The sequence below is a fragment of the Adelges cooleyi genome, unplaced genomic scaffold (genome assembly GCF_023614345.1).
Source record: "Adelges cooleyi isolate 19-005CV unplaced genomic scaffold, UGA_ACOO_1.1 ACOO_flye_CR_arks_rails_tigmint_CR_PRNA_308, whole genome shotgun sequence".
Classification (NCBI taxonomy): domain Eukaryota; kingdom Metazoa; phylum Arthropoda; class Insecta; order Hemiptera; family Adelgidae; genus Adelges; species Adelges cooleyi.
Genome location: NW_026095979.1, coordinates 986,796 through 999,746, shown reverse-complemented (window position 1 = coordinate 999,746; position 12,951 = coordinate 986,796). Strand labels below are relative to the sequence as shown.

Sequence of the window (12,951 nt, the reverse complement as noted above, 5' to 3'; positions counted from 1 at the left end):
TATAAGCTATTTTGTAAGAAGAAAAAAATTCTACTGACTTGTAAGTAAAACCTGCTTCTTATAATCGTTTTCTGTAAAGAAGATTTAAATATCAATTTTTTTTTTATTATTAACTACATTCATATAGTTAAAACTAAAATAATTACTCATATCATCGTCAGCCAAAACATTTACCAAAATAAATGCTATTAAAACACAGACAATTTTCATCTTTATCTGAAAATAGTAATAAACACAAAAACAATTTGTATTAGTCGCAGTCGCCTCCAGAGCGGAGATGAGTAGGTTTTGATTTTAAATTCAATGTGACTGAATGAATATTTAGTGTGACCCAAAAATATAAACCACTTTTTCAAAATCCTAATTTTAAAATAATTTTTATATAGAAAAAAAAACACATTAACCTAGCTAATAAAAAGTCTTAATAACAAAATAACAAAAATAAATACAAAAATGTTAAAATAGCCAAAATATGTTTCTTTTTGTGTATTTATAAAAGGCAATCGAAAATAGGACTTTGTTAACTTTTTAAAATGTATTGTGTAAAAAAGGTAGGTTGCAGGTATAGCAGGCGCGGATTCAGGGGGGGGGGGGGGGGGGGGTAAGGGCGCCCCCGCACCATGTGTCTTCTTTTTTTTTTGGTCAAAAATAGAATCTGATTTTATATTGTTTGGTCTACAAATATTATCTTGTACATATCGCTAGCTGCACAACCCGTGCCGTTCATATTGACCGCAGGGTTCAATACTTCAATAGGTCCTAATGTCTTATTGGATACTCTTGGATTAACTCTTTATTACAGTATTGTATAAGAGAAATGTTTTATTTGCAAGCTGTTCCTGAGCCTGAGCTAAGCCAACTTGATCCTAAAAATCAGTTATTCTACTTTTGTAAGTATGAATTTGTTCAATAACTGTAAATAGCCCTTTTGGTTTATTTCAAAGTTGAAATTTACTTTTTTTGTGATCACATAATAGTTACAATAAGTAATAGTAGACTTTTTTGAGCTTTTATTATTCAAAAAAAAAAATTGTAAACAATAAACAAAATTAACTATCGACTTTTATAATTATAGTTGTGAGAGAGAAAGCGGGATTCAACAAAAATTGTATTTAAAGTATTGTTTTGAACAGCATAAATGATTTTTGATCACTTCGCATCACAATAAATAACACATTTTTGTCAATACGTTTTACGTTAACGAAAAATTTGTCCAATGTAGGTTCAAGTTGTTTGATTTATTTAAATATGTTTATTCGATTAAAACACTTAGAACCTAATTCGAACCAAATTGTTTTCGCATAATTTGTTTATTTAAATAATTATTTTGCCAAAAAATTACAATTTTGAAATTTAAATTAGTATAATTAAAGAAAAGTTAAGAATTTATCATAGTAAGAATACTTAGTTGGGTTATTCACTATTGTTTCTTTTTGAAAAAAGCAATCTAGAAATTTAATACAATGCAAGTGTAGTTTTCCTTTTTTTTTTTTGCGTTTTCAAGATTTTTAAAACATTGTTGACGATATAGCCCTCTAGATACTTTAAATTTAAAATTTCAACTTAAAAACCAAAAAAAAAGATGCTACCTATTTTATTTTTATTATAATATGTTATTAACACGGTTATTCATTAAATTTTTAAGTTACTTTATTCTTAAAGTTGGACAAACTTGGAGAAGAGAGAAGAAAGTATACTGAAAATGCTGTAGAAAATATAATTAGAAATGGATTGAACTACCGACCTGTTTACCAGGGTAAATATTATTATAGAATTGTAATGGCATTGCTTTTTATTGTACTCCATTTTCTACTTTCACTTTATAACATTGAAAGAAAACTTTGGCAACCTTATCTCCCCTCGTTTACTGGGTCGTTTGGTTTCTAGTTTTCTCGTGTGGCCAACCCAATGGGGCCTTCTGACCTCTATACATGACTAGCACAGCTTAGTCAATTTTGTTGATCCGTCACTTACGTGATACATTTGAATGCCATACATTTAAAAGTCATTTAAATATTAATAATTCATAACCGTTTAACAAAAATATAAACGTTTATTTTTTAATAACCACACGTATAACACGTTATGGCTAGAATATTTAAAGTTACGTTTAAAATATTTAGGTAAAGCTTGACCTTCCAATAACAATAGTTTTTAATACAAAATCTTTTTAGCATTTAAAATACCCCAATTATGTAACAATAACTAAGGACTACATAAATGTATTTTATTAGATTTCGATGAATGACACAACAAAATAAACTATAATAACTAGTAAGCTAAATTAGGCAACTAAAAAAAATCTTATGTTTTATCAAGGTAAAACTCTACCAGGATTCCAACTTGGCCACCATTGCCTTTTGATAGGATTGTAAAAAAAATACAAAGCTCCTGTCAGTTGAATCATTTGGATATATAATAATAACGGAGACATACCATCCTAACGATTGCAAACTAACTTCTTCACTCGATATTACTACCCACTACCAAATGAATGGAAACCAAATTGTTCAAGTATGGCCAGATGATCCAAAAACGGAATCACTATTGAGTAGGTAGTAATGATAATTCAGATCAGGAACCTAGCGATAACTAATTTCTATACACTAAGCATTTTTTCGTATAATAATAAAATTATATACATATTACAGTACTATTATTATTAATATATTAAACACACTTTTATTTTTCATTACACACTTATATACAAAATTGTTAATTAATTACCTAATAAAGTTTATAATAAACATTTTTACTCAGGACTTTAAATATACTCTTTCTTTGATTTTTTTTCTAACCCTCTTTTTTTTGTTCCTAGATCCGCCCTCGGATTTTATAATTGGTTTAACCCAACTTTTGTTATTGTACTAATTTATACTGCACTTTGTGTGGACCGATAAATAACAATAATAATGGGCTAATAAGAAAACTGAGCATAAACAAATAATTCTGCGATAAACAGATTGTAGAGCTTGTTAAGACTCAAATACAACAGTGGCTGATTCTATGGTAGTAGCAGCAGTAGTTGATGATTTACAACTGAAGAGAGTAGCAACAAATGTAACATTCATAGCTTGCCAAAAACAGTTTATGAAGATTTTGTTATGACAACCATTTGTGCATAAAGTCCTAAAAAAAGGAACACATGTAATTCATTTACAAACAAACAAAAAATATCTAATTACTTAAATTTACAATACAAATAATTCTTGTTGAAAAAATTCTACAGCATAGAGTAGGTAATATCAACTTCATATAACACAAAAATACCAATTAGGTTTTTTTTTAAGGTTAAATCGCTTATGCATCTAGTTATAGTTATTTAGTCAATGTTTAAAAATATTAATGAAAAGTTTAGCAGTTGTAATAATTACCCTATTTGATTGCAGTTATCTACACCCTATTCATACACAAACTCAGTAAAAAAAACAAATGAAATTAGCCTCTCAGCTCCGTGTTGTAGCTAAAAAAATTAACATAAATTATAGGCTGAGATCACAAAAGTGTGCAGCCGTCTTTGTTTTAGTAGGTGAGATTCTTGAGAAAAATTCATAAGCATGCATCGTCTTATTTGTAGGCCTTTTCACAAGTACGCATAACAATACCTCACATCATTAACAAACGAGTAGACATTTTCAACTACACGATTTTAAACAAAAACAAAACGATTTTTCAAACCAAATATTCAAAAAGCAAACTTAACCTAATCTCACCCGAATTTTTATTAAGTTAAAACTTTTCAAATAATCACTAACGAAAATTTACCTGCAATAGCAAAACAAATATATTTTTAAATCCAATATAAAATACACTCTATTCACTATTTATTAAAATAATGGCTTTAATATAGAAAAAAATAATATACATAAATATATATGTACCTATAAATACATTACGCTCATTTCCAAATTTTCCACTGCACCCAAGGCCACCAACAACAAGCGGTTGATCCCAGGAACTAGTCAGCTATCTCCCCATGAATTCTCACCTTAAAACATAAAACTATAAAGTTACATTTTGCATAATTCTTATAGCCTCTATTGTTTTTGCTTACTTGGACTTATCGGCGATGATAAAATCCATAGCTCACAACATAGTAACTCGTCATTATCTTTTGAAAAACTTGGACAAGCATCAGAGACTTCTATATCGCTATCACTCAGTTAAGTCTGTAGTTTTATGAGGATCGTATTATGATTTCTTGTAATTATGTTTTGGAATTTCTATTATTTTTTACATACCATTGGCTCCAACTCGAGTTCCCGCTCGGAGTCACCTCTTCTACCATAGCGGTGTCCAAACCTTCTATCGGCTAGATCTTCATCCATGATGTGTAACAAGGCCATTTAACTCGAGCTTTTATATTCAAAGGCCTGTCAACGCCTTCAAAGTCAAGGGCCTTAATAGGAAAATGTTGATTTGATAGACAACGAAGAAAAATTAACAAAATCTGAAATGCAAAAGAAAAATATAGAACGATTTGGTTCTAAAATTAGAATACCCCATAAATACATAATATTATATAATCAGTTTTTGTTCACACTAACCCGAACGATTATTTAGAAGCGTTGATTTTTTGCGTAGTTTGTTCATTACAAAAAAAAATTTAAACCCTTTAAATTACAATAGCTGTGCAATCACTTTTTTAATTTTTCTGTTTTGTAGAGTTGTCTCAAAATAATGTTCCTAGCGAACGACTACTGGCTAGTATTCAGTATTATATAAAAAATATAAATGTTTTGTATAAAAAATATAAATGTAATTGGCGATTCTGTTGTTATGTGTCATGTTATCAGTACGCTGCAATAGTAAACTAATGATAAGAAATTTCCCAGGAGGTCCCAAGCTATATCCGCGATACAAGCAAACCGCGGTTATTTAAGTATACACGGTGAAAAATATTGTAAAAGCGATTTCTGAAGCACATTAATTAAGACAACATTTTTGATTTTCCAAATAAATTGAAAAATATTTAAATAGGTACCCACACCAAACACTGTGTTTAAATATTTTATGCGTAGACCGGGGTGGATCCAAGGGGGTGAAGCCTAAAAAAGATGGCCGCCGCGGTTTGTGTGATAAGCATCATCCCTGTGTTAATTTTTATCAGGGTCCGGAGTATAGAATAGAGAGTCACACCCCCTGGATAACATTTTATCGATCAATAAACAGTAGTCAGCTGTCGGTAATCTGTAAGCCATTGGTTTAGTATAATATTTGTCTATTGCTTTTGGTTCCTTCGCGAAAATACGCTTAATGTGAAATGCCTCATGTGCAATCGCTGTTAACTCTAGTCAACGTCTAACAACTTTAGTTGCGCCACAAGATCGATTTAAGTTGGACGGAGACTCACCAAACACCAGCGTATTGAACAGCTAGATACGGAAGAAGAAAACCGAGATGGCAGTCCCGTACCTCACCGAGGACGACCGCTTGTGGGAAACGCTGATGACCACCGTACAAAATGTACTAAAGAACAACTCTATTATGAGCTTTAAGTTACATACGGATCTGTATAACTACACATACAAATTGTTATCGTTAAAAAAAGGCGAACGACTGTACAACGGCCTGAAGGAAACAGTGTCTGCGCATTTAAAGACTAACGTGCTAGCCAAAGTGCTCGGCTCATTAAACAATCATTTTTTAAGAAAGCTGGAGCAATGCTGGCAGAATCATCAGAGAGCAATGGATGTGATTACATATTTATTCATGCATTTGAATGCAGTGAACAGGCTACACAGCGTTTACAGCCTTGGACTCAGATTGTTTTGCGACATTGTGGTGCACAACGATCTCATTAAATTTCATTTACGTGAAACATTGTTGAGCATGGTAATGAGTGAAAGAAACGGCGAGGTCATCGATAGGAAAGAGTTGGAGCGTGCGTGTCGAATGCTCATGGTGTTGGGAATTCAACAACGGACAGTGTATGAAGAAGATTTCGAAAAACCTTTTCTTGCCCTGTCCATCAAGTTCTACAAATTCGAAAGTAAAAGGCTGCTGGCCATAAACAGTGCTCCCAATTACATAAAAGAAGCTGAAGCGTGCTTCAGAAAGGAAGTCGAGCTGGCTGAAAACTTCATGGACCCCCCCAAGAATTGCTGCAAGAATGACTACAACTCAACCTCAAAGAAAATAATACAAGCGTTTAAGGAACATCTTATCCAGAAAAATATAAAAGCCATTTTGGAAATGGAAAATTCCGGCTTAGTGTTCATGTTGAGAAACAAAAGAACAAATGACCTGGCTTGTATGTACAATTTTCTGAAAAAATTTCCAGACGAACTCGAAACCATGTTAGATTGTTTAAGTAAATATCTACGAGAAGAAGGCTGTTCGTTGGTGAAAGAAGACGAAACCAATTTAAATCCTATCACTTGCATACAGAGTCTGTTGGATCTCAAAGATAGATTCGATTTATTCCTCAACAAATGTTTTGTCAACGACAAAATGTTCAAACAGACGATATCTTCGGGTTTCATATATTTTTTAAATTTAAATCCAAAATCTCCAGAGTACTTGTCGTTATTTATCGATGACAAGTTGAAGAGAGGAGTTTGTGGAATGGACGAGGACGACCTGGAATCGGTACTTGACAAAGCCATAGCGTTGTTCCGATTGCTTCAGGACAAAGATGTTTTCGAAACATACTATAGGCGACTTTTGGCCAAAAGATTGTTGCACAACAAATCTGTCAGCGACGATATCGAGAAAAACATGATCTCTAAATTGATATTGGTGTGTGGACGTCAATTCACGTATAAACTAGAAGGTATGCTCAAAGACATGGCGCTATCAAACTTCATGATGGATTCTTTTAAAAATTTAGCCAGGACTCCTTTGAATTGTAAGAATATGGAACTGTCCGTTTGCGTCTTGACAACTGGTTACTGGCCGTTGCCAGCAACCACACCGAAATGTAACATGCCAAGTGTAGCGCAACTGGCATACAATAATTATCAAAACTTTTGTATAAGAGAACCCAAGGGCCACCAACAATTAAGGCTCCAACCTCAATTGGGATGGGCGGACATTACTGCCGTGTTTAACGAGACTCGTCAAGATAATAGTGCGACAAGCACAAATGCCATCGATAGCATCGTGTGTCCCCTTCATTAAATTCTGGTACGAGCGTGAATTCTATTGGTACGTTGTCTACACGAAAATATAACTTCCAAGTTTCCACCTATCAAATGGCAATACTGATGTTGTTCAACACTTACGAGAAAATCACTATGGAAACCATCATGAACAAAACCGAAATCGACAAGGAAGATCTGACCCACGTTCTGCAATCGTTGGTGATGGGCAAACCACCGCAAAGAGTGCTGTTGAAGAGCCCTAATACACCAGAAATTGAACTATCTCACGAGTTCTCTGTGAACGAGTCGTACATGTCGAACAAATTCCAAGTCCAAATAATGTCAACCTCAACTAAAAGCGAAAGCAAGCCAGAATTTCAAAAGACCAAGGACACGGTGGAAGAGGATAGAATGCACAAAATCGAGGCAGCAGTGGTTTGCATTATGAAAGCTCGCAAAAAACTAACGCACGATACGCTCGTAATAGAAGTTGTTGAGCAGTTGAGGTCGCAATTCATGCCGTCATATAAATACATTAAAGAACGAATCGAGTGGTTGATCGAAAAAGAATACATAGCACGTACTCTGGAAGATCAAAACACTTACATCTATGTCATATAAACACATGCCACAAATTGTTTATCCGATGTCCATTTATGTATGAGGTAATTATTTTAAAATATATATTTTCTTGTTTTTAATACTAGAGAACAAAATTTTAGGTTTTAAAAAGTTAAAATTATTATAGGCACTAATAATGTCTTAAAGTATTCTGTTAATACTTAATAAAAAACTGGTAAAATATGGTATAAAGAAAAAAAACCTAAAAATCATCTCTTATCTCCATAATAATATTTTTTCAATGATATTAATATCATTTCTGATTGATACATTTGTTACCCTTTTAAAGCTGTAAAAAGCCTAAATAAATATATGTATAAACTTAAAATATATTTTCATGTAAAAATCCACTATAATAGCTAAATTAATGTAACAAAAACATACTATATAATATGTTTAATTATTCAGTTAAAACAACAAATAATACATTTTGAACAAAGAAAAAAATTATAATTGAATATTATTTCTTTGAGAGATAAAATAAATTCAAATTAAAAAATATTTTATTCCTGAAATAGGTATTACCAAAATGTTATATTTAAATATTAAAAACAATCTCTCTAAATACTAAAACATTTTTAATAAAAACTACAAACTAATGCCAACATACTTGAACGTAAAAAAAAATAATATTATTATTGTTCACTATATCTTTGGTCATTTAATTTAATGTAGTAACTTAAAAACAGTCTCTCTTAAAATAATACAATTATAAATAATAATTCATCAATATATTAATAAAAAATATGATTTTTTCAGAAAATTATGCAAACTAGATAAAAATATTCTCTAATCTCCTAATTTGCAACTATATGCATAATAAATATTTATCTACAATTTTTTTTACATTGGGGAATAATTTAAATTAATGCTTTAAATAGATTTTTAATTCATTAACATAAATTTAAATTAATTGGACCGTTGGACTGATAATCATTGTTTTTGCCACACTAGTATTGCAAACAATTTTATTTTAAACACAAACCTTTGTAAATGTTTTACCAAATTAATTGTGCATTGTTTATGTTTCAGATAATCGTTTTGTAAAAAAGAAGTTTGTAGGTTGATACATTTCTACCTGAAATGTATCAACCTAAAATGTAACCTGAAATGTATCAACATGTGATTTTGAACTAATGAATACCGACGGTTTTTACTCGTGTGGTTTTTTTCTTATTTAATTATTGTTTAAGTGTAGTATAAAAATAATTCAAAATTATTCTAGTGATAAGATTGTGTTTTACGTTTTATGTAGTGTGCATATTATGTAGATGTTAGTTTTCTATAAGAATTATTTGATTTTGCCATTAACTTTTCACTACTTACATTAGGAATAATTTTAGGTATTTTTTTGTGTGATTGTTTATAAATATACTCGATAAAAAAAAAATATACTTACATTTTACTTTATACATATATCCTTAATCCTCGACAGCGATGATGAATGCACCGTATGTGGTGAACAATGCAACAAAGTTGCAAAATACCACAACAAAACCGACTAATTAGAATGTAAGATGGTTCGACATTGTTGGATTACAGTAAATAGAAAAATAATGTATTATAAATAGTAAATGTTAATCCAGCCCATTTACACGGTGCCGTTTGTTATGAACCGATATATTCATCGGAAACAGATTAGTAAGAAAAAGTTACAGTATACTTAAATAGTATGTGTAAGTTGTAATGTTTAAAATAAAATAATAATAAAATAAACTGATATATGTATATAATTGTCTAAACACTTTTAAATTCAAATATAAACTATGTATTAAATTTCCCCAACAACACTTTCTTTAATTATTTCATTTGCAATATTTTTCAATTTTTTTTTATAGATGGAACTACTTGGTATTAACTAAATGAATAATAATAATATGTACATTTTAACATGAAAACCCCAATGACTGCTATGACCTGCTGTTGATACAGTGACTTAATTTTTTACCAATCAGTTATATTATTCTGGTTTTCTCGGTTCTTAGGATAAAGGAGTTGTCTTTTTTCTAACGAGTGTGAAACTAGCAATTCCATTCTAGCAATTCGTGATAACGATTTTACGTATGGACCGCAGTAACCACTGCGGTTCAAATAGGTTACCGACTGGTGACCTATGAAATATCATGATATCTACCGCTAGAGGCCGCCGCATATTCCGTATATGCGACGGCAAAGACCCATAAACCGCAGACTACCGCGGCGCGCCCGGGACCGAGCCATAGACCTACGCCCGGGCCGCGTTCAGAAAACAATTAAAAATATAACCCCCGACGGGTGACCTTTTTCCTTATGCCCGTCCTATGGGAAATTTTCTTAGCTTTTTAAATACATAAGTTTAATCAGCGGACTCGGCCCGGAAAATACACCCGAGCCCAGAAACTACGGCCCGGTCGCAGTACGGTTACGCCCCGGGCCGCGCACTGGTCGCCATCCAGCCGAAAGACTACCGCCGGGTCGCACTACTGATGGCGCCCTGAGGCGCACTCTTGACGCGTACACAAAAGTATTAAAAATTGTGGCACTACGGTTTTCGAAAATATAATCCACTACGAGTGCATTTTCAAACTACAGTAAAAAATTGTTTGATATTTTTATGACCTCATCGAAAGTAATAGATTGTGTTTTAAGCCCTTTATTATATAATTCTGACTCTTAATTATATATATTCTAATGTCCTACAGTGAAATACTATAGTATTATAAATGTAATGTAAATAAATACATTTGTGGAGAAATTGTGTATTTTAAGAGTAAAGCTTATGCATCTTATAAATAAATAGATTTATCAAAAAATGTTATATTATAAAATATATTGGAAATTTAATTTACTTGAAAAAACATTTGAAGAAAAATTACGATTTTCATAACGGTTTAGGAAATAACTTTATTTGATTGATCTAACATTTTTTGCAGTTCGTTTTTATATGTATACACATCGATTTAGGGGGTGAGACCAAAAATATATCATTTATTTTTTTTTCTCATATGGCTAAGGAACACCCTAAATTGTCTATCTTATGAAAATATTACTCAAAATCTTTTTATTAGAATATTTAATTTTGTATAATTTTTATCTAAAATATTTTATCATATATTTAACAGTTCGTAAAATATATTAAACAACTACAAGTTGTTAATGTTGGTAAATAAATATTTTAACATAGCACTAATTATGTGTAGTAATTATTACGTTAGAATATAAACCTAATTTTTAAAAATTTTTGCTTACCAAAGTTAACGTGATTAATTACACTTACACAGCATTTTTCATAAACATAGACGCATAGATAACGTTTCGCTAAATACTAATTTAGATCTTAACTAGTTTATACTTATAAATACAGTATTGATGATTTTTAATTGGTTTTATTGGGTTCAATTTGTTGTTGGAATCCGATACTGAAAATGGTGCCAAAAAGCAAGCATTGCGGCTAACCAATAACATCATTAATTAGTAATATTCATTTGTTTATAATGTGGAAAATAATTATAATTATCAAAATCTAATTCCAACAAAACGCTTTATAACATCATCTTTCTAGCGGTATATTACTCATGTGTCCAGGTATACGAATACTGTACCATATGAAATACATTTTTATTGTATTTTAGGTGTCGTGTTTGTTTAATACACTATATAATATGCGACGTCATTTCATTCGCGTGTAAATTAAATAGAGTAGGGTAAGTAAACTCGTCGCTGCGACTTTGTCACGGCGACATTACTGTCACTAGTAGTCACTGCGACACTTGGGTAAAATATATGGTGACCAGTGATTAAAGTAGTAAAATATATATTTACAAAAAAAAAAACAAAAATTGTGGCGCCCGTGGCGACACTGCCAGTGGTGACTCCACTTCTACGATAATATTGTCACTATCACCGTGATAAACTACAAAATAGTAAATATCTGTAATCACTTAATTTTACATTTGTTGTAAAACAATTAAAATATGGATATTGGATGTTATAAATTTAAATTTTATTCTGTAGTTTAAACTTTTGTAATGTTTTTTACTTATGTTAAAATATATTATCTTTAATTATCTTTATTGCTCTTATATACTTTGTACACGATGTAAACATTTAAATTTAAAAAAAGAACTTTTTTTTAAAATTAATATTATATTTAAAATTTATAACTATGGTTTAAAAATAGTATTTGGCTGACTTTTGTTGGTTTTAGGCGGTTACGGCGCTCATTAAACACATATCCTGCCTTCGAAAAAACTCTTTCGCATGGTACCGATGTCGCCATTGCACAACACTTTTCTCGGGCCAAAATTCGTAAATGTGGGTAGTTGTACCCATGCTCTTTCCACCAAGCCAAGGGATCACCAGTTCTAATCAAAAGATCTTCTTCTAAATATCTATTAACCTCAATTATACCTTTGGATGTATTTGTCCCTTGGGGTGTAACATTTGATCTAATTATGTCAAAACTATTCCAAATACTAAACTCATCACTTTCTATCTCCTCATTGCAGCTAGTTGTTGTCATATTATCTTGTATTGTTTTAACTTTGTCTGCTGTAGCACTTATTATTCTATTTTTCGTAAGAGTGGCAACTTTCTCACTTAAGGGTAACTGTTTAAACCTGGGATCTAAAAATGTACAATTGGTAAGAGTGTTAATATTTTCCAAGTTGGAGAAACGTTTGTCTAGTCCTTTTTTCAACTCTACAATAACTTTTGTAATATTAATATCATAATTTTTCATATACATCTTTTCAGTTATTGCCTTTAGACTATTAACCATTACAATAGCCAGAGAAGCACTCATATAGTTCTCTCCACTCACTGCTTTAGTAACTTCTTCAAATGGCTTTAAAATAAGACAAAGTTCCTTACATATTTTCCAATCATGTGGTAACAAAGCGGGCAAATTAATATCGAGAATAGCAACTGTTGCTTTTAACGCATTTTCCAATTCTATGAAACGACTTAACATATAATAGGTAGAATTCCACCGTGTGGCTACATCTTGCAATATTTTTTTTGGTGTAGCTCCCAAATTTCTTTGATATTTATCAAGTTCATGGGAGGCATTCGCACTTCTTTTGAAATGCCCCACCAATGATTTAATTTTAATTATTATATTTGTTATTTCAGTTATTTTTAACGATTCTTGGACTATTAAATTTAGTGAATGGGCAAAACATCCAAAATGCTTTAGATTCAAACTATTTATTGCTCCTTTAATATTATAGGCATTGTCAGATACAATTAATACAATTTTGTCATT

At 31.2% G+C, this 12,951-nt stretch overlaps 1 protein-coding gene and 1 long non-coding RNA gene across 2 annotated transcripts; one reads left to right on the top strand and one right to left on the bottom strand.

Annotated features, from left to right (window-relative positions):
- Positions 1–3,109: 3,109 nt before the first annotated feature.
- Positions 3,110–4,757, bottom strand: LOC126839848 (uncharacterized). Its single transcript, XR_007685982.1, has 5 exons — positions 4,548–4,757; positions 4,242–4,450; positions 4,055–4,169; positions 3,882–3,988; positions 3,110–3,129 (listed from the first exon to the last, which is right to left on the bottom strand). It is a non-coding gene; the product is annotated as an uncharacterized LOC126839848 (long non-coding RNA).
- Positions 4,758–5,294: 537 nt separating this feature from the next.
- Positions 5,295–7,726, top strand: LOC126839845 (cullin-3-B-like). The gene is given in 2 exon segments (XM_050575266.1): positions 5,295–7,102; positions 7,105–7,726. Coding segments are annotated over 2 exon segments (2,304 nt in total). The 5' UTR covers positions 5,295–5,400; the 3' UTR covers positions 7,707–7,726.
- Positions 7,727–12,951: the final 5,225 nt, after the last annotated feature.